The 27772-nt window shown below is 36.6% G+C and overlaps 2 protein-coding genes across 2 annotated transcripts in view; one reads left to right on the plus strand and one right to left on the minus strand.

Annotated features, from left to right (window-relative positions):
- The first annotated feature begins 214 nt into the window (after positions 1–214).
- On the plus strand, positions 215–18992 carry MPC2 (mitochondrial pyruvate carrier 2). Its single transcript, XM_081951467.1, has 5 exons — positions 215–815; positions 8890–8930; positions 11340–11424; positions 12973–13084; positions 17163–18992. Exons 1-5 carry the CDS (start codon positions 710–712, stop codon positions 17206–17208), a joined length of 390 nt encoding a protein of 129 aa, XP_081807593.1. The 5' UTR covers positions 215–709; the 3' UTR covers positions 17209–18992.
- A 732-nt stretch (positions 18993–19724) lies between these two features.
- MPZL1 (myelin protein zero like 1) overlaps positions 19725–27772 on the minus strand; it is a 35555-nt gene continuing 27507 nt past the window's right edge. The window contains exon 6 of the mRNA XM_081951680.1: positions 19725–25869. Coding sequence (XP_081807806.1) covers positions 25768–25869 — 102 coding nt within the window. The 3' untranslated portion in view covers positions 19725–25767. The remainder of the gene's footprint in view (positions 25870–27772) is intronic.

Below are 27772 nucleotides of genomic sequence, written 5' to 3' on the forward strand. Positions count from 1 at the left end.
CCCCACCATCGCCTCTTCGGAGAGCTGCCACAGCAACAGTAGCTCCTCCCTTCCCCCCTCCCCGCCCACAGACAGGGAAGGGCTCACTGGAAACATCGCGAGAGTAAAAGCGGTAATTATTCGCAGGTGCCGTGCCCTGCGTGTTGGGTTTCTGGACGGAGACCAAGCCAACCGCCGGGCGCTTTAAAGGTCGTCTCCTTCCCTCACGTTGTCGACACACTGAACGCTCAAAGGGGTAAACAAGTCAGGACGAGTTAGAGGGCGGTGGCAAAGGCAGGTTCGGCCCTGGCTACCGTATGTAAACAAGCTCGTCGTTCGAACATGATTTCCGAGCCTATGTTCCATAACAGAAAATAATAGTTGCTTCACTCGTCACTGCTTCGCGCTCGCTTTACTGGCGTCATAAAAAGCAGACAAGAATTGACACCTAACTGTCATCGGGACCAGAGAGAAAGCCGGTGGTGGCAATAGGCCTGGCTGGCCAATAGCACCAAGAACAGCTGTTTAAGCCACGCCCCTTTCTCCTTCCAGCAGCAAATCAGAACGAAACAAACGGGGCTCGTCCTACCACCGGCTTATGTTCCTGGGGCGGGTTTCTACTCAGGCCGTGTGAGGAGGAGGAGGAGGAGGAAGAAGAGGAAGGGAAGGACGGCAGGTCGAGCGGTGCCGTCACTGAATTCGGGGCTCCCGCTATCACCGCGCACACACGATGGCGGCTGCCGTGGCTGGGTTTCGTGCTTCTTACCACCGTTTCTTAGACAAGATCGAGCTTATGTTGCCGGCCCGGCTGCGCCCTATTTATAACCACCCTGCAGGTATTGGAAGAAAAGAGGGAGGGGAGAGAAAGGGGAAAAGACCGGCAAATGAGTCGCTGGAGGTGTAAGAGTGAGAGAAGGTGAATGTGAAAAGAAAAAGTTAAGGGACCTGCAGACGTCCACTTGAAGAAGGCCTGTCTTTTAAACAGCCGTCTAGAAAGAGTTTTCCAGGAAATGCAGTTTTACATGTCATGGCATCGTAGTTGTGAGAAACCTCTATTTCCGTTATATTTGGGTATGTTTTGCCCCCTCCAATTGCAGTGTTTATCATAAAGTGACCACATGTGATATGTTACCATGTCAAATATCTGGCTAGTTTCTGAGGAATTGAAGTTGAAACCCAATTTACCGTGAAGTTCATTAAGTGACCTTGGACCAGGTACTATGCTTTAACACTATTTCAATGTTTTCTTGAACTCCGAAACGAAAGGCAGAATATAAAGAAGACCTAGTGCATGGCCAATGGTTAAAGGGATGTGGCATTACATTTTTTTTTCCAAAAAAAGTCTGCAAAGTATTCATCTCTCCTCTTCTCTGGAGGACAGAGTTTATAAACAGCTAGACTGGCCTTCCCAAGTTCTTGTCCTTTGAATGTTTTAGAATTAGAATTCCGTAAATCATTGAACATCCTAGTTACGTGAGCAACCATCCTATAAACTGAATAAATAAGTTCTAGTAGTTGCAACTATATAGAGATTTTCAGTCATCCAGGTCATGGTTGTCCCAAAGGTGCTTTTTCCAGTGTTACAACTGAAGAAATTTCATGTATGAGAAGCAAAATGTTTTCAAGAAAAAAACCAAAGAAATCCAGTTGCCTTTTGGAAAAAACACCTTTAGGAGTTGTACTTCAAATTCATTTGATAGGCACTAGGTTGGAGAAAGCTATAAAATATCTGGACAGAGGGAGGGTAACAATCCAATAGGATATTTCACAATGTCAGATGGGAATATCCTATAACCTCCTTCCCCATCCTTTATGAAGCCCCCCCCCCCCCTTAGCCAAAAATATGTTGAAGTTCCAATACATTTTAAATCTTATAGGATCATGTATAATTTAAAGTTTGCCACCTACTACTTCTCCTTCGCCTTTGGTTTTAGACTAATATAATCATCAAGGAATTGACAAAGCTTACAGAAAATGTAACATCTGTTTGCTCTCCCTGACACAAAAGTTTCAGAAATAGGATGTTATCTTTATTGCTAGCAATAAAGAGTGAAAGACTGAATTAAGGCAACTAAATGGAAAGTCAAACTGTCATACAGGAAAAATACAATCGATAAGCTGCAGCACTATAAAATAGATAGTGACTTTAATTGCTGACACTCAGCCTAAAATTAAGGTTCTAAGATTAACCTGCAGAGTTGCCTCATCACTAGATGGAAGGGAAACAGATTTAATTAATAATAAATAAATGTGTAACTGTTAGCATCTATTTCAAAATAGTTTCTAGGGAAGGATGCTATTGGTTAAGTTGCAACAGAAACTTGCTAGTCTGGAAAAGATCATTGCCGAGTTCTTGCCTGCCCAGAAGTGCAAACTGGTGTGCTTGCCCAATGGCTTGTGTCAAATCCTTGTAAGAAAAATTGACAATGGCTGCTGCTGCCAATTATTTTCAAATAAAAGTTGCAAGGGGAAAAATATCTTCAAGCCTATATTTAAAGTAGCAACTAAGTACATCTATTGTTCAGCTATTGTTATATTACAGCTTGCTGCAGACACACTTAGAACTTTTCTTTCTTGGGGTTCTAAAATCCTGTCATACTGCACTAACAAGAGCAAAAGTATTTTTAATTTTAAAAAACACCTTATCCCCATTTTGGTTGGTATGAGTTGTAGCGGTATCTGGACTATGAGGACTTTGTAACAGTTATTCATGCCCCATCACCATTTATTTGTTTCATTTCAAGTTGTTTTATATAAGGCTGTCTTTATATGAGGCTGTCTTTGAAGATTACCATATCAAGAAATTTGAATTGATCTCAAATGCAATTGCATGGTTGTTAACAGGTACATGCTAGTACAAACACCTATGCTCTGGCCTTGTGCTGGCTTCCTATCGGCTTCTGAGAGCAAGTCAAACTAAAGCTATATGGCTTGAAACTGGAGTACTTGTAGGACTGCCTTTTGCAACCAGTTTTATCCAACCCAACTTGTATGTCCTGGAGGAACCTGTTTGTGGTTCCCCAGTTCCATGAGGTAAGAATGGTGGCCTGCAGGTAGTGGTTGGGGGGAGGGGGGTGTTTATGTGTATATTTATCTACCCTTTGGAACTATTTCCTTCAGAAATTCAGTCAGACCCTATACTATTGACTTTCAGTAAATTACAACAAATAGTTTTTTCAAAGAGCTTTTGGACATGAGTTGATGCCATCAGTTACTGATTGCTTTATGTGTAGTTAGGGATTAGTTATTTTTTATGTCTGTAGTTAGACTGTAGACATTTTATTGCATTGCATAGACATACTATAAACTACAAAGCACAAATTCCTCATCTCTTGTTGATATATTAAACTGTATTTGTACCCCTTTGGATTTATTCAGTGGAAGAAAGGAAATGTGGTATATGTAACAATTATTTCAACAACAAACTGTTATTTCTTTTATAAGAAATTAGCTTCAGCATCTCTTTGGTATACTTATCCAGGTTAGCAATAGCTGGGCTGTGTAAGAAGATAAAAATTATTAACAACATTATTTCCCAATCACTTGAGTGTAAATTGTATTTGAATATAAGGAGAGATCTGCTTATTTAATCTAGCAGACTATCCTATAGTGGCTCAACCAATATCTATGGAAAACTCTCAGAAAGAACAAGAAGACACCAACACCTTTTTCCTCATTAGCCACATATTTTGAAAGGGAAGCTGATGCCAGTGGTTGTGGTGGTAAATAAACATACTGAATAAAAAACAAATTTACCTTATTTCCAAACTTCGTATCTTTTCTTCTCCAATCTATTACATTGGTTGTTCCTTCAGTAGCTGTTCTCTATCCTACTATATTTGACTTGTGATGAACACAGATATATTCAATGTTCCAACTGTAGTTAGTTGCACCATTTATATAAATCAGCATATTACTGGCAGTTGTATTGAATTACTGCTTTTCTCAACAGTTACACAATGAATCATTGTTTTTGCTGAGCTACAGTATAACATCAGGATAGTGTTTAGGCACTATCTTCTTAGCTTTAGTGTCAGTTTCTGTTCAATTTTAAACATATTTTCAAAGTCCATGTCATGTGAATCTGGAAGAGTTTGATGGCCTGATTTGATATACTATGACATTTGCCCTAGATTGGGACATAACCTGCAGTACTGGAGAGAAATATTTTTACTTCTGGCTTGTGAAATATTCTTGGCAGTTAACACTTCCATTTCTTATTCTAGTAATTACTTGCACTGTACAGACAATCCTATTATTTAAGATGCTAGTTACCATGCGGTGAAAAGTGAAGTGTTGGCAGTAAAAGAAATTAGCTGGTGTTTTCTATTCATTGTAATACTTCTCTTAATAGGAAACTTTAGAACATCTCTAAGGCAGCAAAAATTAACTAACCCTGCTGGGAAATAATTTGTGGCTAGTAAAAATTTAGTATTTATAAAGAAGAAATCTTATAAAACAACTGCTTGTTACAGTTCAGAGTAGCATTCATAATCACCTGGATCAGGACTGGCATAAGATATACCAAGATATTCTGAACTAAACTTAAGTAAATGAAAGATTTACCAAAGCAAAACCTGAAATTAAATGATGAAAAAAATAAGAGCACTGAGTAACAGAAGTTGTGAAAAGCAATTTGTACTCAAAACAAATTCCTATGCTGGACATGTACTCAGAGACACATTTCTCCTTGTTCCATATTCGCCTGACTAAACCATTATTTTACATTTTCTTCTTATATTATTAGTTGCTTAGCATTTTAGTGAAAAGTAAAGTTTAAAATCTGATCAAATCTTGATGTATGCAACTGCCTGATCCAACAATATGTATTTAGCCTAAATAACTTGATTCTAGAGGCAGCATGATGGCTCAGCATTTAAGATGCTGGGCTTGTCAGCTGAAAAGCCAATAGCTCAGGTTTGAGACCCAAGCGCCATGTGATGGGATGAGCTTCTGTTTCACCCCAGCTTCTGCCAACCTTGCTGCTTGAAAGCATGCAAATGCAAGTAGAGAAATAAGTACCACTTTGGCAGGAACATTACTGTGTTTTGTATTTTCATGTTATGAAACAATGGCCACGATGACGGAATTATCTCTCAGACAATACAGGCCTTGGCTGGAAATCAGATATGAGCACCGCCCCTTGATTGGATAGGGGAAACATTTAAAACTTTTTCATTTCATTCTACAATAATTGTCACAACTTTTATATCTCATATCATTTAAGAGTCTATGATTACAACATTATTATTTATGCAAAGGCATATCCAAGTTTGTCATGAGTTGTTCATTGAAAATATTTCTTGAATTAAATAGAATTTTGTTATCCCCTTTGTCTCTGTACCTCCTAGTTAATATAAAAGGTACATACATGCATACCACCAGATTTCAATAGTTTTCTGAAAGATTTAATTAGGACTGAATACCTCAAAGTATTAACTTTAATTTGTAAGGTAGTTATCAAATACTTCCCTAGAATGGTGTGAAATATTACATGTCTAGAACATCTTTAAAATAACAGAAAAGTAGAGTTTTTTTTTTAAAAAATACACTACTTAGAGATGCAATGCATGCCCTACAACATTACTAGCCTGCGGTGCCTCTCCCAGTGAAAACGGAGCTCGTGAGGGTCACGTGAGGTCCTCATGAGCTCCATTTTTGGTAGCAGAGGGTTGCAGGAGACCTTCGGAGCTGAAAATGGAGTTTGAGAGCCCATTTTTGCTGGCAGAGCACTTGGGTCACCACAGACGCCCCCGACATGAGCTGGCCATGCCCACCCTGGCCCCCAAGGTCAAACACAACCTCCCTCAAATCGAGTTTGATATCCCTGCTCTAAAGCAGGAGGTTTCGCTCATATTGCCCTTTGGTCCTTGGACATTCACTGACACTATTTCCAAAAATCTATGTAAAACTTATTCCTAAATAGGAGTTGGACTTATATTTTTTGTGATCACAAAATTGTTTGTGAAATAACAGGTATGTGGATAATCTAATAATCTCTTTAATTTCAGAGAGATTTCAGCTGCCCAGTTCCCAATCAAGTGCCATTTCAATCACAATGGGTTTCTCTCTTTTAGAGAAATGTTGGTTTGTCATTAGGGCTCACCAGAAGTGTGATTAACTGCATTTATCTAGCTAAAACAGAGATAAAGCTTTGTTTTTGTGCCTGGAACTACATCCTCCAAACTGGAAATGATTTTGAGTTATTCTTAGTCTGAGCCAATCCTGAAATAGATCTGTTCTCTTCCCCTGAGGACACTGTTATAAGGCATTGCATGCAAAACAACTAGACCCGGGAACAGTTTCTTTCCTCGTGCCATCACTCTGCTGAACACCTAATCCTTACAATACTATTTAACGTCTATGCACATTTCCCCATGTTGTACGGCTGTAGCATTATTGTTATCTGTCTTACCTTCTTTACTTGTCTTTTTGGTATATAATTATGATTATTTGTACTCTGTTGCTTTGCATGGACACTCAGAGCTTCTGCATTGGAAAATTCCTTGTGTCAAATCACACTTGGCCAAATAAAGTATTCTAATGAGTCTAATGTTTCATGCAGAATGCTTGCATCTGGAACATCATGACCTGCTTCTGCTTTGGAGGGATTACTTCTGTAAAATGCTGAACCTTCTGCCAGTAGGGTCCAAAGAGAATACTGTAGAACAGTTTTGTAAAATGGTCCAATACATTTTATACATCCATAATTATTTAATTATAGATAGTATGTGCTTTTTCTTCTGAAGCTTTGCATGCAATGTCCTTCCTGACATTTCAAAAAAGGAATCCAATTATTACAAAAATTTCATCCATCCCTTGAATTCATTTTAGAAGGTTCTTAGATAGTTTTCAGAGAAATTATTTCTAGTGAGCAATATTATACTGTGGAATATTTCACTTCACAAACAGCAATTTATATCTCTTGAAGTATATTATAAACTTATATGATTCCCTAACCTGAGTGATTTTACAGTTACAATCTCTGTGGGATAACAATAAAAAATGAAAATGTAAGAGTAGCTTGATGAGGTTAATTGTTAGAACACAGAATAAAATACTGTATAAAGTTCTATGACCTCCTAGGGAAAAAGCAGCTTTATGAATCCATTTTAAATATTTTATTGTATCAAATATTGGGAGGTTGCAGTATTTCAGTGAATCCAATAACATTTGTGCAAAGATTAGGAAAATAAGGGAAATTTCAATTGTACAAGCAGGTCTACTCTTCCACCCGCAAATCTGAGAGAGAATTGGTAGAAATCATGGTTTTCTGTTTTCTAGCCTGATGCTTTAACTGCTAAACTCTCTGAAGTTTACATATAATTTTTATTTTTACTGTTTATTTCTGCCCAGTTATTATGATGACTCAAAGCACTTTTTATAGTTTTGTCCCATACTTACATCAATACCATCAACCATGGTATCCTTCTGGAGTGACTTCAAGAGTTGGGGGTAGGAGACTTTTTGTTAAGCTGGTTCACTTCCTTTCTCTGTGGGCACTCTCAGTCAGTTTTAATAGACGAGAGATCCAGGCCTGGCCCATTGCTTTGCAGCATCTCGTAGGGTTCAATACTCCCTCTGTGCCTATTCAACATCTGCCTGAAGCTGTTGAGAGAGATTATCCATCACCATCAATGCTGATGATACTCAGCTGTATATCTCAGCCCTTGGTGAATTAAGCATTGTCATGATCTCCCTCTCGCAATGCCTGGAGGCTGTTAGAGGCTGGATGGAGAGCAATGGGTTGAAACAATCCTGGCAGGACCCGAGTGGCTGTGGGTTTCGGTTCTTTGGTCCATGGATAATTGCCACCTTTAGTCTTGGATGGCGTGGCACTGCCTCAAACAGACCTAATGCATTGTCTGGGGGTTGTCCTGGACTTGTGATTCCTGCTTGAAGAGCAGATGGCAGTTGTGGCCTGGAGATTGTGAATCAGTACTACAGATTGTGTACCAGTTATGCCCTTTCCTGGACCAACAGTATTTATGCACGGTCACTCATGCCTAGTCACCTCCCATCTTTTCTATTCCAATGCGTTCTATATGGGGCTATCCTTGAAAAGCATCTGGAATTTCCAGTTGGTGCAAAATGCAGTGGCCCACATGGTTTTGTGCAGATGTGTGAATTCATGTTACTGGTCCTGTGGGAGCTGGTTACCATTTTGCTTCTGGGTGTAATTCAAAGTGCTGGTTGTCACCTCTAAAGCCCTTCATGGCTTGGGACCAGGTTATCTGAGAGACCATCTCTTGCCAGTCACATCCACCCAACCTATTAGATCAGACAGGCAAAGAATGTTGCGGGTCCCATCCCTTAAGGAGATACATCTGGTGGGACCCAGAAGAAAGGCCTTCGTGGTTGCTCCCACCCTCTGGAACATCATCACTGAGGAAATTAGACTGACCCCCACTCTGACACTCTTTCAGAAGGCCCTGAAGACGTGGTTCTGCCAACAGGCCTGGGGAACCTAGAGCAGGATGGAGCACATTAAATGGCTAGTATGAGTGTGTGTTGTCGCCAGAGGGTAGGGGGTTACATTATTATTTTATTATTTTTATTTCTTTTATATTGTGTTTCTGTTTCCTATGAGATGTCTTAGATTGCCATGAGTGAGTAGCGGCAATATAAATTTTGCAAATAAGTAAATAAACATGAAATATTTCTACAAATGAAGAAAAGCTGCATTATCTTCATTCATTTTGGAAAAATGTATTTTTGTCATCATCACCATTTCTTTTTCCTACAATGTGGATATACTTCATGAATTTAAAAACATGATAAACTACCACGTAGGTTTTACTTATAGAAATTTAATCATAGCTTGTTTCTTTCATGGTTTGCAGATCAAAAAATGTTTTATTGAAACAAATTTAATAGTTTTTTGAGACTAAGTAAAATCTTCTCTTGCAGGTCCTAAAACAGTGTTTTTTTGGGCACCTGTTATGAAATGGGTAAGTTGATTTGGTTATTCATACAAAACATAACATAATTCTAGTATTTCCTGTGTTAAAGGCCAGTTATATACTTTAACTATAGTTTAAAAAAAAACCTGGAGAATCTCCTGGTAGACGAGTCCTTTCTTTTGCATAGCCAAATCTTTGAGAAAAAAATATTGTGTGAAATATCATCGGAGAACTTGATGAAAAAAAAAAAACATTGGTCAATATCTCTATCAGACTTTAGATGCAATGTAATTTCTCAAAAGTCTATATTAAAAATATTTTTAGTTGTGTTGCCAGACTTAAACAAGGAATGCATTATAGATCAGTTAGATTCTAACATAATAGAATAGCACTTAGACTTATATACTGCTTCACAGTGCTTTACAGCCCCTCTCTAAGCAGTTTAGAGTCAGCATATTGCCCCCAACAATCTGGGTCCTCATTTTACCGATCTATGGCTGACCCAGTGAGCTCATCTTGTATACAATTTCCTCAACTTGTAAGCTGCCTAGAGTCGCCTCTTGGGTAGATACCCATGTATATGGGTAGCATATACATTTCTTAATAAATAAATAAATAAGTAAATAAAATTTTCATGTGCCAGCTGAAAACAATCTCAAATATCTGGGCTGGTTGTTTATATTTTTCTTGGCCATTGTAAAGGAGGTTGGGAAGCTGTCGCTTCCCTTCCTAGTTTCTGTATCATCGGAATGGGAAAATCTACTATGTCATGATTGTGGTCAGCATCATCATGGACAGTTTGGGAAAGGTATATCATCAATAGTCAGGTTTGCCCGTTTTTCATGCCCCTTCTCTTCCCCCCCCCCACCAAGAGACCATGGAAGTAGGCTGAAAAGTGAAATGACAAAAGTGACAGAGCATCTCTGGTTTGTATGACTGATATATGTCGGGGTATAGATTGAATTGAGTTCCAAATCAATCTGGTTTTATTTGATACAAGCATGTTAATGCCAATGCATTGGATTGATGTGGAATCATGTACCACTCAAATCCTAATTTTCTCCTTGATATATTTAAAACTCAAAATGGACTGGAACATGAAACTCCAGCTATCTAAATGGCATGCATGAAATATATGATTTCAAACTAAATGTTATAGACTAGTGGTTCTCAAACACTTTGGTCTCAGGACCCCTTTACATTCTTAAAAATGATAGAAGACACCCAAAGAGCTTTGGTTTATGTGAGTTATATCTATCAATAATTATTGTATTAGAAATTAAAACAGAGAAATTTAAAAATATTTATTTGACTTCAAGGACAAAGAAAAGGGTCCCTTGATCATACTTTGAGAACTGCTGGAATAGACTGTTGCACTTCGATATTAATAAAAAAATGGAAGGACTATTACTGACACATTAAATTAAGCCATTGCTGTCTTATTACAGCAGTGGTCGGCAAGCCGGCTCGCGAGCCACATGCGGCTCTTTACACACTTTAATGCGGCTCTTCTGTGTGCCGGGCGCCCGCTCCCCTCCCTCCTCTCGGGCACTTCAAAACAAGCGCCCCTTTCCCTTTTTTCTTTTCAACCCACAATGATTAGGGAGGATCCTGAAGTCGGGTGGGGACGAGAAGCGAGGAGGCAGAAAAAGAAATGGAGGCTAAGGAGCTTCCCCCCGCCCCCTCCCAGCAAAAATCTAACCGGGGAGCTGGGCGGGCAGTAGCAAATTAGCCGATCACGCCGCGTGATCGGTTAATTTGCTACTGCCCATGCGGCGTGATCGGCTAATTTGCTACTGTCCGCCCGGCTCCCCGGTTAGATTTTTGCTGGGAGGGGGCGGGGGGGAAGCTCCTTGGCCTCCGTCTCTTTTTCTCCCTCCTCGCTTTTTGGGGCTCCACCAATGGGGGAGCAAGGCCCGCCCAGCGCCAGGCTTTGGGCTAACACAGAGGTCTGCAAAGTTGGCTGTTTTAAGACTGGTGGACTTCAATTCTCAGAATTCTGGGAGTTGAAGTCCACCAGTCTTAAGAGCCAATTTTGCAGATCCCTGGGCTAATATGATTGATGCCCTTGGTGGACTTCAATTCTCAGAATTCTGGGAGTTGAAGTCCACAAGTCTTAAGAGCCAATTTTGCAGATCCCTGGGCTAATATGATTGATGCCCTTGGTGGACTTCAATTCTCAGAATTCTGGGAGTTGAAGTCCACAAGTCTTAAAGCTGTCAGGTTTGAAGACCCCTTGGGGTTTTTTTCCTAAAGGGTTAGGGATGCAAGGATCTTGTAACTTGACAGCTTTAAGACTTGCGTGCTTCAAATGCCAGAGTTTATTGAAACTAAAAACAGTGTACCATCCTATGTATTTTCGGTTTTAAAAATGTGGCTCTCAAAATAAATTTCAATCGTGGTTTTGGCGAGATTTGGCTCAGTTGAAAAAAAAGGTTGCCCACCACTGTATTACAGGGTTTGGTATGTGCTGGAATGGCTGATATGACCAGGCCTGCTGAAAAGCTCAGCACTTCACAGTCTGGCGTCCTAATGGCTACAGGTATGTATGTATTCGCTTTTAATTATCTTGTATGGGGGGAGGGGTTAATCATCAGTTTAATACCAAGACAAAACTGAACATTTTATTTTGTGAAAGGCTTTCAAGCCATATATTTGAAATATAGATATAAAATTTTAGAAATGTTTATACAATTATTAACTTTGCCTGACTGTCTAACCGGAACACCTAAAAAACTGGTATATTTGAATCAAAAGCACATTAGTCTAGAAATTTTGCTTAGGTTATATACATAGTCCTTGCTTAGCAACCACAATTGGGGCTGGCAACTTGGTTGCTAATATGATGAAGCCTTTAGGTAAGAAATCACATAATGGCAACTGTGCCTATTATTTTATTTTATCTTTCCTTTTTCCCAACTACCCTGCCATTTGGAATGCTTACCCAGTGCTGGAATAATTAGCAAGAAGGGAACTAATGTTTATATTTATATTCTTTGGGAAGGAATGCATAAAATAAAATAAATCACCACACATGGGGAATACACACTGAAAAGAATGCCCTAGTGCCTGCACCTCTGAGCACACTCAGACCTGGAAGCTATGAGTGTGCCTGGCGAGCAGCCACTTGTGTGTGTGTATGTGTGTGTCTTATTTCTTGTAATCTTTTCCAATTTTTCTGCCCTATGAGGGAAAGAGGGAGGGGAAACGAGTCAGGCACAAGACAACAGATACTGGCTGTAATGGTAATCACATGACTGAGGAAAAACCTAAAGGTTATAAATGCGCACTTTGGTCCCAAAATTATTTTTTATGGCCCTTGTAATTTTGAACAGTCTGTAAATGAGATCTTACCTATATATAAATTATTGACTTTCAGCAGAGATGTAAGAAATATTGCTAAATTCATTCTGAAAATTAAACTGACTGCAATCTGTACATTGCTGTAAAAGTGTATCTTATTGGTTTACATACATGATTTTTCATCTTTTGCTTAGTTTTAAAGTTTCAGATTATCTTCCTCAAAGAGCAGAGTTATTTTGTCAAATAAGTGTTACAGGTTGCAAGTTTTAAACATTAGTTCCTGTTTCATTTCATGATAGTAAAAACGTGAGCAAAAACTGTATGCAGTACTTTATTGCAAGTTCATAGCTGGATAACAGAACTGTTCAATAACATTTTTAATCTGCCATTCAAGCATATATTTTTCTTGTACTAGACTTGCAAATCTACAGATCTTCTGGATTTTAGATTAAGATGGTAGTTCTGGATCAGAGGTGTCAAATTTACAGTGTCACGTTGTCATCACATGATGTATCGCAACTTTTCCCCCTTTCGCTTTTTGGGCATGGCCAGCACGATACATCTGGCTCGCGGGCCACGAGTTTGACATCCCTGTTCTAGATGCTGTAAGCTTTCATTCAGCTGTAAGGGAAATAGTAGCAATCCTATAATTACTAAATAAACTTGGTGAGAGAGTAGACTGAAAGGGAGAAGCTATGAGGTTTTCCTAATAGATTTTGATAAATTTTGAGAATGCAATCATTTTTAAATTGGTAATAGATCTGTATTTTGTTTTCTAATTCAACAGGCCTTATCTGGTCAAGATATTCTCTAGTAATTATTCCTAAAAACTGGGGTCTGTTTACTGTTAATTTCTTCGTTGGCTGTGCTGGTGGCTCTCAGCTATACCGCATATGGAGGTAGGTAATTAGGAAGAATGTTTGCCAATGTTGCATTCTATTGTTGAATTCTGAAAGTTGTACTTCCAACGTATGTAAAAGGAGACGCTATGATAGGACCAGAAAAGAAAAAACAAATAGTAGCCCTCCCAACCATTTTTTCTTATGTTGGTGTCTGATCATATTCCCAACTATTGTTATAGGGAATTGGAGTTGGTCAGTGTTAGAAATATGTAAAAAATAATTCCTGTTTTTTTTTAAAACAAAAATTGTCCAACGTAAGACAGAAGCATTAAATGCCTTATTAGCTGATAATGTAGTCTTTGGTTCTCCTTAGTTCAGTTCATCTGTTCTGTTCCCTACAGTAGTAGTTATATCTGTAGGATAGGATTAGTTGGTTCTTCAGCAGGCCAGTCTTTGAAAGCCTGCTATAAGAGTTTTCATTTAATAGAAGCAATTTTTCTTAGGCTGCCATTAGATAATATTTCAGTTATCTAGATTTATTCAAACTCATTGTTTCCCTTGTATAATGCAAATTGATGACCTGGTAGCAGCTATCTTGCTCATCTTCGCTTTGAACATTGCCTATCTTAAACATAAAAGTTCTTGGAGAAATGTTATTCCGGTTCTTCTACTAGTTACTCTCTTTTTATGCAATCCATACAGTATGTGTTACACATCTTTTTTTTTTGCAAGAAATTTTTATTAAACAAACAAACACAAAAAAATCATCATCTTACATTACATCTTGTAGAAAGTGTGTCAATTGGTTACAATTAGTTTTCATGCATCTCTTCCACAGTCATTACTTATATTCATATCAAAGATTCTTAATGAGTCTTACGATCAACATAGCATAGTTCTCATTTGACTGAAGTTGTTTTAGTGTCCTTTTGCCTAAAATAATCCATAGTTAAAAACACAACAACCTGATGGCATTTTATTAATTATTACAAAATCATCCAATAGCCTTAAGCCTTTATAACATATTCCAAATAAAGATTAGTTGACAAAGTTTCTAAGCCTTTTTTTCCCCAAGTCACTGTTTACAATTTATGTCCAGGTTCCTTTTGTTATGGTAGTACAAATATATATCATTAACTGTTTCCCTTATCCTTATTCCATTATTAGTTGTTATAATTAATACTGGTTAACAGAAGATCCTTTATTGTTTATATCAATTTTCTTCTCATCAAACCAACACATATGTGTACCTTATTGCCCTTATCGATTATTTATTTAACATAAAAATCTAAAAGTTACTAAATTACTGCTTACTAATTATAAAACTGAGTTAATTGTTTGTTATCAACTTTCATATATCCAATAACATTATACCTTTATAACATATTCAAAATAAGAATTAATTAACAAAATTTCTAAACCTTTTTTCCCAAAACAATGTTTGCAATTTATATCTAAATTCCTTATGTTAAACCAGTACATATATATATATATATATCATTAACTACATCTCTTATCATTTCATTATTATTGTTGTCAATATTTGTTAACAAAATCATTTACGAAAATCCTTTACTATTTATATCCACTTTCTTTTCATCAAGCCAATACATATGTGTACCTTATTGTCATTATCGATTATTTATTTAACATAACAATCTAAAAGTTACTAAATTACTACTTACTAATTATAAGATTTAGTTAATTTTTTATCAACTTTCAGATATCCAATAACATTACACCTTTATAACATATTCAAAGTAAGAATTAATTAACATTTCTAAGCCTTTTTTTCCAAGTCAGTTTGCAATTTATATCCAAATTCCTTATATTAAACCACTACATATATATGTCGTTAACTATCTCTCATCATTTCATTATTATTGTTATCATTAATATTTGTTAACAAAATCATTTATTACTTATATCCAACTTCCTCACCTCCAGCCAACATAAATATGTACCTTGTTACCATTATCAACTATTTATTTAGCAAAGCAATCTAAAAATTGCTAAATTCCTACTTACTAATCACCAAACGTAGCTACTTTTTTATTATCAACTTTCATATATCAAATTGTATCCTTTCAGAAGACATATAGTCTTATTTCTTTTGCCATTTGTGGAGTTAATCTTCTATTTCCTTGGTAAAGTTTTTATGGACATCTCTCTGCACCTTGTTGCATCTCTCAGGTAATCTCGGCGGCCTCCATTTGCTACTTTAATTAATTTATCTTTGATTATCAATCGTGCTTCTGATAAGATTTATCTCTCTAAAAACCATCATTTTTTCTCTTTTTTTTTCTTGTTCTGTGCTTTGAGATTTGGGGTAGAACTCCAGTCCATCAAATTCCATTTTCCATACTCCCATTTTTTCGCTTTCAACCACTTTCACTCCACAAATCAAACCATTAGTTTTCTTATCTTTGTATTCATTTCTCTCTTCAATTTTTGGGGCTCCATCTCCATCATTTTTTTCTATATATATATATAGCTTAAACACAAAATCATTTGCAATCTTCACAAGAAAGAGGTTCCATTTTTTTCTCCTCTCCCAGTGCCGATAAGGCTCTCAAAGGACAGCTGTGTAAACACTTTGTGCCCTTGGCTCTTATCACTTTTAATTATGGAATTTGAAGTACAAAGACAGTGAAATCAAAGGACAAACAGGAATGAATGCGTGGTTTCGGAAATTCTAGCCTCTAGCCTCCAAGCTGCAGTATTGCTTCCTTTCACTCTCTGATGTTGTCTCAGGTTTAGGGGAAATAAAGTTCTTAAATGGAGTTTAATAGCAAATAATAAAAGATTTTTGTTAGAGTAGAGAAGGAGATTTTAATCCTTAAGTTAAAAATAAAGCAAGAAAAAGTCGAAGAAGAAAAACCGGTCCGTTCACTTTAAGAAGAGGAGAGAGAAAAAAAGTTGCAAGCACTTCAATCCACAAAGTGTAATTACAAAAGGGAAAAAAAGCATGCTAACCAAAACAATCCATTGGAGATCAATTCCGCCGCTTACTTCTGCTTAAGGATTTAATTTAGCATAAAAAAAGGTTTTTGGGGGGCAGTCTTTTTCAAAACAGAAAGGATTCCTCACCAGATGGACACACTTTCTCTTTCCGTTTCCTTCCGTTCCGGAGCCGTCCCAACTTCATCAGCCTAGGCTGCTTTTGTTGCCAGCTTGAAGGCCTTCTCTTGGATTGATCAGGGACTTTGCGGGGTCCCTGAGATCAGCAAGACGTGGTCTTCCTGTTTACCGTATCTTCGGGATGGTTTAGGTCCAATTGGACCACCCGGGGCAAATGTATCGGCAGCAGTCTCAGAGCATCGAGACCGCACGTCTGTACCATTGGGACGTTGGCTCCTCCTTTCCTGCTGTGTTACACATCTTATGTAACAGTATTATCAGAGCAGGTGGCAACAGCTAGGAAATTTTGACAGAACTTGAAAAAGATAAATAGGACCAGACTGGGTTTTTTTAAATCTGGATAAATAACTACCTGGAGAGTCCAAGGCTATAGACAATATTGGGATGTCAAAATATGTATCTCAGTAGAACGAAGTGGAAAATGGAAAATCATTCATTTTGAGGTTTCATCTTGCTAAAAGTGCTGCACTATTGTAAATCAGTTTCTACTGATTGAAAATACATATTAATAGCAAGCTTAAGTGATATAATTTTAGATTGTGTAGTTGGTATTTTTGAATTGGTATAACATGAAGCAGAACTTTTCTAACAAGTCATGCTACTAGAAAGAAACATATATGTGCACAAATAAACATTGCTAGCTACTTTGATTTAAAATAGGGTCTTGATCTACCAGATCTGAGCTGCAAAATCCAGATCCAGCAAAGATACAAATGTTTTCTTGCCATCTTATGGTTGTCCAGATTTTTGCAGTCCATATCTGATAGCCTTCCTTAAACAGAATATATAGTAAAAACGTCTTTTGAATTAAATTACAAGCAAATTAAAATCAAAGCAGTTTAGTTATTCCTCTTATTGCATATCAATGTTTTAAAGAACTGACAGGAAAACAATATAGCAAATACAAATATAATTTATAATGTAATGCAATGTTTTTTTCTTCTTCAAAATATATTGGCAATAGTGAATAATTTGTATTCTCTTTTTCTGACAGGTATAACCAAGAGTTAAAAGCCAAGGAACTGGAAAAGCAACAGTAGAAATTCTAATTAATTTCTTCTCATCTCTGTGTAAACTACTTCCTAAGGGACCTACAGAAGTTTTAATTGTGTTCAGTTGCCCAGTGTGAATTTTTACTAAAAGTGGTAGAGCATGTTTTTCTATAAAATTAGAAAGCAGCCTCTTTGCATTAAAATAAACTCTTTAATAAGCTTCTAGTCTCTTCTTAAGGCCAAATACAACTGGTGCAAGTATTTTTAAAGACAGAAGCTAGATTACTTTTCCAACTGCTCAGAAACCTGAATTTGAAGGGGGAAAGGTAATTTAGGGGACTTGGGCTCTCATACCATATCTTTCACCAGCAACTTAAATATAATCTTTTCCAGGCTCATGGAACTTCCACTTCACAATCAGAGACATATTAGGTTTCAGGAGGTGCATAGATGCCAAATATATATTCTTCTTCAAAGCAACATTGCTACAGTCTTAATAGCTAGAGATCCAATGGCCCAAACAGCACAAACTACTGTAAATCTGGGTAGAGGGTAGGAACGAGTTCATATATTTTGCTCTATTTTAGAAATACTCACTTTTTTAAAATATGAAAATTTGTTAGAATCATAGGATCATGTAAAAAAATATTTGGGGGGCAGGGGTTACATGTGCAAAATGCCTGTTGGGATTTATATTATATTTTGTTTTTACATAGCTAGAGAAATGTTACTTTTTCAGCATGCTCCTGAACTTCCTAGACCCAAAGACAGATTAGGAAATAATATTGGTAGACATAACAACTATGTGAATATGTACACAGAAAATGCTTTTCGTATTTGCTGAGTTATTTTCAAGTGGCTTGCCTTTATACATATATGCAAGGCATATATTCGATTACTGCAATGTATCCTACATTAGTCTGTCCTTGAAGACCATCCAGAAGTTACAACAGAGCTAAAATGTGATGACACACTTCTGACTGTCCTACATGTGTGCTTGTGTTCTGTTACTGTTGCATGAGCTGCATTGATTTCCACTTGTTTTCCAAGTACAATTGAAGGTACTAGTTATCACTTTTAAAGCCCCACATGGCACACGGCCAGATGGTTTGCCCAACTACCTCTCCCTTAGAATATCGGTCCACCCCATTAGGTGAGATAGGGTGGGGGGCACTTTAGGTGCCTTCCCTCAAATATTGCCACTTAGTCAGGTCCTGGGAGCATGCTTTCCACATAGATGCCCCTGCCCTTTGAATCTCTCACCTGAGATGATGGAGTGTATCCTTTTAACCATTCTTTAGGCCTTGAACTCCTGATTCTTCCCTTAAGCATTATGGTAGGATGGAGTAATGTCACAGGATTAGTAGCATGAGTTACTATAGTGCCTTGGTGGGATTTTATTTTTATTAGTTTTGCTATCAGCCGCATAGGATTACTATGCAAGATAGGCAGCCAATTAACTTCTTTAAATAAAAAAAATATGAGATCTGAGACCCCAAGATCTCACTCCACATCATTAGCCCACGTTCCTCTCTCAGGACACTCCATCTTCACTTACATTTTTTTTCTTACTTTTTTTACCCATTAGCTCCCTCGCCCATGTTTTTGCTCATTCTAGGCCTGTGCTATTGCTTTCTCTGTGTAAAATTGCATATCTTTGTTCCAGTCGTCTTGCTGCTGGTTCTCATCATGGTTAAACACATTTATTTCTGGGATAACTCATTATGATTTCCAAGCTTACCTGATAATATTAGTGGAGTCTTTTCCCCTTTCCTCTCCTTCCTTGGATAGACAGCAGCACTTCAAAATAAAGCAATTGTATATAATAACAATACTGCTCTTGCCTGATTGTATGGATGTATGGGCATTTAATGTTCTAGAGACTTCATAGATACAGGGAGGTTTCTATACATATGTTGCTGCTTTCCCATTTTTTAAGAATTACTATCTGAGTTCCCTTTTATTCAAGGGGGAAATGAATAATACTAGAGCCCAGCAGTATGAGTTCAACAGTGTAAAGAAAGGAATTATGCATCTTTAGATGTTGTAGATCTACAATTCCCAGTACCATTCAGTATTAAATATGCTGGCTGTGGTTATTTTACATGGCAAAATTTGGAAAACTACAAGCTACATATAAAATACATCTTTTTTCAAACTGCTTTTTTGACAACATATGCAAACTGAGCAATGCCTTGTTTTAAAAACTATTCTTAAAAAAAATAAAACACGTTTCTTTCTTGTAGGGAATGTATGTTGTAACAGTCTCTGCAACATGCTTTTCTCTTCTGGGAAAACATGAAAATAGTTGGAGGATACTAATTTCTACCTCCCCACTCTACATTCCATTTGGGTGCACTACTTGTGTTGCTCCAGTTTGCTCAGTGCTATATGTTATGTAAACGCACTGAATTAAACCAAAACAAATAAAATAAAACATAGTCTGGCCTTATATGATATGAATCCAGCCACTTGAATTCTATTTATATATAATATAATTTTATAATTATATAAAATTATTCCATTGTCTATCATAGATTGACAAATTGAGACATACAACAGACCACTAATGAAAAAAGTTTATTAAAATATTCACAAGAGTACAATGTAAAGCTGCTTATGAGAATATGGAGAAGAAAGATTTGTACAATAAAAAATTCCAGTTTTTTAAAAGTGCAGAAACAAGGTAAAAAAGGGCTCAGTGTTGCATGGCATGGATTTACCTAGTGACAGGAAATCTTAGAACATCTAAGGTTTGGGAAGTTAACTTTCACAACTAGAAATCATTTGTCTTTTATAGAAAAGTACAGCACCACAAAAACACTGCTCATACACAAGTTGAGAGATTTTTGTACCTTAAGTTTGGAATCTGAATTCAATACATGAAAAGTGCAACTCACCGCATTCACAAATAGAAACAATTATGAAGTGTTTCTGACAGTTACATGATTTTGTAATCTATTAAGACTTGGGCTTTAGGCTCATATGTTGATGACTGAATTACTTCTACTTCTACCAAAACATACTAAGAAAGGAAAAACTGTAAATTGAGCTAGTTACAAGATGGATCATAATTACTTCAAAAAATAATGCACTAGAGAACATCTAGCCCCTTCATGGATTACTGCCTTGTCCTGGCAAAGGGGCTTGCGTAGCTCAATGAAGCTATGAACTATGCCGTGCATGGCCACGCAAGACAGACAGGTCATAGCAGAGAGCGCTGACAAAACATGATTCACCGGAGAAGGAAATGGCAACCCACTCCAGTATCTTTGCCATGAAAACCCCATGGACAGTAGCAAAAGGCATCGCCTGGAGGAATGTTGTTCATGGGGTCACGATGGGTTGGACAAGATTTTGCAACTAACAAAAAAAAAAAAGAGAGAACACCAGGACAAATCTAAATGCCTGATGAAAGAAACTGTAGACCAAAGTCTACATTACATAATCCAGACAAATTCGGAACCATTCCTGGCAATCAAAACAAGAAACCATTAAAGAAATAAAGGAGTTGGCTAGAATAGTGGTACACGTTTTATAATATAAATTCCCAAACTGGACTTCTTGGCCATACCCCTGGGAGGTGCAAAATGGAATTTCAGGGAATGCAGCCAAAAGCCCCACAGGTCACCACTCAGCCAGCCACCAGCAATGATTGGTCATTGTGTTGCGTCTTATTTAATCAATAACGTATGCATATCTGATTGCCAGAGTACTGCTTTTAAAATCATAATGCACATAATCGTATATTATTTCTCTCATAAATTAATGAATTCATGACTTATGTATTTCACCCATTGGGGCCTCTCAGCTTGACCATCACTTGTCACGCCTCTCTTAAATTCACTTGGCCAATCCCATGCTTAGCCCTGCTTTATCCAGCCAATCAAATGCCTCCCTAGAAGCCACTGACTCCCCCCCCCCTCAATATATAAATGAAGGAACTGAGGATCGAAGGACTGAATAAAAGACAGGAGGTAACTTTTATCTCAAGCACATTCCAGTCTCTCGCTGCCTGAATCAAGAGATGTAACTCTTGTGTGTGTTCATTTCACCATATTCTGGTAGCTCAATCTCTTCATTCACTCATACTAGTGAGGTGTACGTTTATTGGTAGTGAAATAGACCAACTATACAGTCTCATTCATTTCCAGAAGTTACTCCTATATAAATTGTGGCATTGGTGAGTGCACTGTGAGGGTTTATGAATTTCATCACTCAAGCAGCACATTTACACAAGCCCACTTCTGCGAATAATATGTTAATATAGTTGTGATATAGGTTGACTTTATGTATCACGTCTATCACGCATTGATATATGTGCAATAGGAATTCATCTCCTGAGCATCACAACTTGCCTAATAAGTTGTGTCGCATCACTGTAGAGTTTTCACCAAAGATTTATCGGTGTAAATCAGATATCATAATATTCAAAAGTATTTTTCTCTTGAAATTTTGCTATAGGCATGTTGGACTGAGTAAAGTGGTCGTCCCTGACTTAATTATAGTTTTTCTCATATTCACTCATATATTTCTCTTTCTGTTTTACAAACTAAGACCTCATGTCAAAAATAAGGAAATGGAATGATGACTATTTGTGCTTTCATTTCATTTGCATAACAGAAAACGATGGCTTGGAAAATGACCCAGTGTATTTTTTGTAGTGTTACGTTTTCCAACTCAAGTTTGAAGCCATCCCAAGCTTCAAGAGCATTTCAAGAATAAGTATGGGGCAGCTGACGTTGAAGGACATGATATTAGGTCATCAAAAATCGAAAGAGCTTGTTTTGCTTCACAAGAAACTCTTCCTAAGCTAGATTGCACTTTTGTTGGGGGGAAAAATACCTTGTTTCATACTAAGTGGCATATGGTGGCCAAATCCAAGAAGCCTCATGCTATTGCAAAAAGATCTGATCAATCCATGTGCAGTAGAAATGGCAACAATTATCTGGGCAAAGAAGCAAGTTGCCCCTAACGAATAATGTCCTTCACAACCAAATCATTGATTTTAGTGAAAGTATTTTGGGTCAAATAATCTCAGATGTCAGACTTAGTCCTTTTAAAATCTCCATTTAGTTGAATAAATTAACTGATGTCTCCAGGTGTAGTCAACTCACAACATTAGTGAGGTATGTCAATGATGGTGTTGTGAAGAGTTATTTCCTGCTTTGTAAAATCTGAAAAAAAACACAACTACAAAGGATGTGATGCAGTTGGTGAAAGACGTCTTTGCTAAATATCAAAATAATTGGTTCTGTGTGCATTGACCTGTAATGCTTAAATGTCTTTTCTGCATTGATGAAAAAGGAGATTCTATACTTGCAAGTTATCCATTGTTTTCTTCATCGGTATGGTTTGCCATCTAAACATTGTCTCCAAATTTAAAGAAATACTTGATACTTGTATAAAGATTATCAACTGGATCAAGGGGCATACTTTAAATCATCATATCTTCAAATCATTTTGTGAAGATCTGGGAAGTGATAATTCAGTTTTGCTTTTCCACACAAAAATCTTTTGTCATGAGGACAAGCTTTAACCTGCTTCTTTGAACTGAAGGAAGAAATCAAAGTAACGTGAATGTGATCTGTTGGGGCATTAGAATCAAAGGGATTTGCCCAAACATTGATTTGCTTAACTGACATTTTCACTTGTATGAATGATCTGTTTCTCTTCAAAAAAAAAAAAAAAAGGATAAAGATGTTGAAGGCTTGGGAAAAATTGAATGCCTCCAAAGAAAAGTTATATATTTCTCCTTGAAGGATCAAAGGAGACAATCTCTCAAATTTTCCTTCACTTGACAAGATGGTTGATGAGGCTGAATTCATAATTCCTACTGTGTGTGATGTGATTATGGCTCATTTAGAAATACTGTCAGAATTGTTTGATAGGTATTTTGCTACTGGAGATCTGAAGATTTCAGAAGAATGGATTAATAATCCATCGTCCTACAATTTGGAGAAAATGTCAGATGTTGAATAGCTGAAGTAAAATCATATTGATTTGTGGGCAAGTCAAGCTTGTGGAATGTAATTTGAAAGCAAGACATTGGAAGAATTTTTATGTGCAATGCTGGATAAGTTCCCAAGTCTTGGTGAAAAAGCACTCCATGTCATCACATTTGCAACAATATACCTGTGTGAATCTAAATTCAATTCTTTGTCAAACAAGAAAAAAAATCTATGAATTGCTTGAATCCATAGGCACACCTGCAGATCGCAGACCCATAAAAAAGATTCATTTTTTGACAAAATCATGAATGAAAGGCAGAAGCAAAGATGCCATTGAATTTTATGTTAACAATTGGGATTGCTTTTACCTTTTATAATTTTTACTGAATAAATTAGAATTTAATTATTCAATTTGTTCACCTGAAGTATTGTATGTGATTCAACTTTTTGTTCAAAGATTAGACTTCATCTTCAAATGTAATATTTTTGTATGAACATAGAGTTTTAACTGACAGTCAAGGAACAACAGTATCATGATAAATCCGAGGTGCTGCATTGTTCCAAATATGAAGATAAAGATGACAAAGAATTATGTTAAAGAAGAAGAAGCTCAACTTGAAAAATCTAGCACAACCACTGACACCAAATGTCTTTGGACCTTAAAAATATGATAACAACATGGTTTATGTAATAGCAATAGCACTTAGACGTATATACTGCTTCACAGTGCTTTACAGCCCTCTCTAAGCGGTTTACAGAATTAGCATATTGCCCCCAACAATCTGGGTCCTCATTTTACCCACCTCGGAAGGATGGAAGGCTGAGTCAACCTTGAGCCTGGTGAGATTCAAACTGCCAAACTGTTGGCAGCTGGTGATCAGCAGAAGTAGCCTGCAGTATTTCACTCTAACTTCACTCTAACTTCACTCTAACCCCTGTACCACCGCGGCTCTTGAGATCAAGGAATTGTCTAACACCATTCACAGCAACGTTCAATGAGTTTAAACAAAAGAAGCAAAGCTTCCCATTACAATGTTCCTGAAAAGACAACTTCTACATTAAACCTCCTCATTCGCCAACCGTTTCACTCATTGTCCACTCATTGAGGCTCCATTACTGAGGAAAAATGAATTCCGTGGTGAATACCCTGATGCATGCCTTGTTCTTAATTAAAGTATGTAATATCATTTTGATACAGTGTTTCTATAAATATGGCTCAAAATGTTACTCCTTATTCTAAATCACACACTTAAGACATTTAAAACAGATTTAAATATCTTTTGGTTAATTCTAAATAGCTGCTCAAGTGTTTAAATCTAGAGATATTTGGAAAAGAGTACAAATTTTCAGAGAATTTAAAGTTGTGCATGAAATGTTGACACATAACCTCCACAAATATGGAGAGCTAACTGCACTAGCCAGTAGATAGAAAACACTTCTTGTGTGCTGCACAGACTAGCAAGTTAATATTTGCCAGCTCTTGTTTCAATGAAAAGGCTGCATTTTTTAAAAGAACACTTAAACTTATTTTTCATGTAGAAAGCTGAACAACCATATGAGCAGATATTGTAGACATGTAAAGTACTTCAGAAGAAATCAATAACAGCACCAGTGTACCTGAAACACTGAGGTAGAGGGAGGAAGAGAGAGCAGATTCAGAGATGATAGGAATTACATCATAAAGATGAAAGGCAGCGGAACAGACTTCTTCCACAGTAGAAAAGTATAGCTATTTAAGTTTCAAAGTAAATTTGAATGAGATTTAAGAACTAATGGCAGTAAAACTGTCCCAACATATGTATACCTTCCATGAAATGCCATAAAAGATTAAATTGTAGCCATTTGTTTTTGCAACTGCAACATCGACCAGCCTTTTGTAACTTTTAGAAGTAGGCTATTGTAAAGAGATTTATAGATTATAGAAAGGCACATCAAAATTAGCACCCTATTTTGCTCAAAGAGGTAACTGGGTTTCATCTTTGTTGCTGAAACCAGAAAAGAGCCATAAAATCATCTCAAGATATTTGTTAATGTTGCACTATAAAAATTACTTGATTAAAACTTTTATATGTCTCAAAGTTTATGAGAGACTGCCTGTAAATTCCTCGAAGACAAAATTTTGCTTTCCATTAAGTTGGAAACTAAAGCAGGTAAATATTACTTCTCCTGGAAAAGGAGGACATTAGAATGGAAGAAGACATAAGATGTATGAAAACTTAAGATCTGTAAAAAATGCAAAAATATTAACTAAGAGAAATCATGCAGTAGTAGTTCTTGTGTCCATTTCAAAAGTAACATAAAAAGTACCAATTCCATTAGAATATCCAAGTATTTCCAGTTTTCCATATGACATTGACAAACTGCCTAAAGGTGTAAAATGAATGTTTGTTTTTTCCCCTTTTCCTAAATATATAATGAACTATTGGCCATTTATAAGCAGAATTATCATCATATTTTAACATGCAACATTGTTCTCATTTCTGTATGATTAAATAGACTATTTACACACAGTTCATATATAATCTCTTTCTCTCTGTATGCACATGCATTGGTCTTAGCCTAGGCATCAAAGACCACATATGAGTTTTCTGGGTCAACTTTCTTCAAGTGATTCCAGTTTGAACTTTTGTTAAGCTTTGGACGGGTTGTAATCTCCTCAGTTCTTCCGAATATCAGCATAGACCACAGACTCTGATTTGTTGATTCTGTCACTGTAACGCCCTCCAGAGTGATCTAATTGTGCATAAATTACTGGCCCCTGAAACCAGAAAAAATAAACATGGTATAAACTTTTAATTATTCTATCAGTGGCTAGGATCACATGGAGATGAAAACAAGGAATTGTATTTCCTCTTTTTGAAATCCAGTCTTAGAAATCATACCAATTATGTGGATTATTCCTGTAACCATTGATCTGTTGACATAAACGAATATAAAATTCACAACAAATGGCTTATCGTTCTCTGTCTTTCATGCTTTGGGGAGATAAGATCTTTGGTAGTTTATGTGGCAACATAGTCAAACACAGTGCAGAGAATGATCGCTTCTTCAAAAGTATATCAAATAATCACAGCCCTGCTAAATCAGCTTATTCACAAGGTTCCACTTTTCAACACACTTACCATGACAGATTACATGTATTTTTATAGGTGGCATTTATAATTCAAGAAAAGGAAGTATATGGAAAACCAACAAGAAAGGAGCAAGTTGCTGAAAAATAATTCCTAGGCATTTACATTTTACAACTCTGTGAATCTTTCTTGACAATATTCGGAGTACAAAATTATATTCATTACAATAACTTTCAGAATAAGTCTCCTCAACCTTTAAGTGATAAAGTATAGCTTAATTACAAGTATTTGCGTTATTGAACAGGACTTAACAATTCCAGTTCTTTAGGATAGAAGTTAAAGAGTTTTGTTTAATGGATTGACAGTGCAAATAGGAAGCATTTTATAACAAGAAAAATAATTGGGAAGAATGAATATGGTATATGTTAACTGCAAAGAAATGAGGGGGGGGGGGGAGAAGAAGATTTTATTTTTCCCATAATGCAACTGCCATTTTAAAAAGAAGTTGTTTCTTTTATGTGCAGGTTTTATTATTTAACATGTTTTTTCTAGCTACAAATACGTGTAGGGGATTCATGTAACTATTTTCTAGCAAGGAGAGTTGATCAGGGGAACTGAATTGTCTCCTGCAGAAATTTCCAACTGTCATCAGTTATATAAATAGTAATTTTCTGCAAAAATAGTAATCTGCAATCATTTAATGTCGATTATTTGAATTTCATTTGAATAAACTATTTGAATTTATGTCAATCTTTGGAAAGGGCAATCACATTTCAATCACTTTAAAATACTCATATATCTTAGGCTAGGTAACTAGTAAATATTGCGAGATAAATCTCAGGAGAAAAGCATACACATGGAGAAGTATGCCAGGATAATTGCATTTCAGGGGGAAAAAAAGGAAACATATACATGTTGCCTAAAAAGTTTCAAGTAGAAAGCTATATTGGTCAGATATATTTGTTTCTCAACAGAAATTATGGGGAAAATATTTTAGCATACAGAAGCACTGTCTGGAGAATGCTATGTAACTGAGATATTGTCTTCTAATTTATCCATTACACATTTAGGAACCCAGATAACCAACTAGGTCAGTATTAGATCTAGAAAGCAGAGAACATGGTTAATTATCACATTCAAAATGATCAAGCATTCTACAGATGAACAAAGGAAAAGGAAAACGAGTACTATATACAAGTTGAACATGCACAATTGTGAGAAATTATGGTTCAGACAAATTTATTGATAAGGACAAGAGGGCATATCTGATGAATCTAGCTGAAGATGGAATGAATCTAAAGAAGGCTGTTTTCAGACATACTGTCTGAAATCAAACCTGGGCAACAAGTTTCTGCTTTCAGAACAAGCAATGTTAATCAACTTTAAGACTAAATATTTAGGAAGTAAATAGGTTACCAGGAGACTGTGGATAAGTAATGCACAAGCTGTTACTTTGAAGGTACAGTATTAAGCTGGTGAAGTTTTTTTTAAATTTCCCCCGTCTTCTTCAGTATATATACTGTATATTTATTTTAAACCCCTCCTTATTCTAACAACAGCAATACAAGTTCCTATAGAAAGTTACATTCT

The sequence above is a fragment of the Natrix helvetica genome, assembly GCF_964273705.1.
Source record: "Natrix helvetica genome assembly, chromosome: 4".
Lineage (NCBI taxonomy): Eukaryota > Metazoa > Chordata > Lepidosauria > Squamata > Natricidae > Natrix > Natrix helvetica.

Bases quoted from the DNA above. Each gene is read 5' to 3' on its own strand.
- MPC2 (XM_081951467.1), top strand. From the start codon at position 710: ATGGCGGCTGCCGTGGCTGGGTTTCGTGCTTCTTACCACCGTTTCTTA. The intron at 816-8,889 runs GTATTGGAAGAA...CTTCTCTTGCAG, and splicing joins TATTTATAACCACCCTGCAG to GTCCTAAAACAGTGTTTTTT. The intron at 11,425-12,972 runs GTATGTATGTAT...CTAATTCAACAG, and splicing joins TGGCGTCCTAATGGCTACAG to GCCTTATCTGGTCAAGATAT.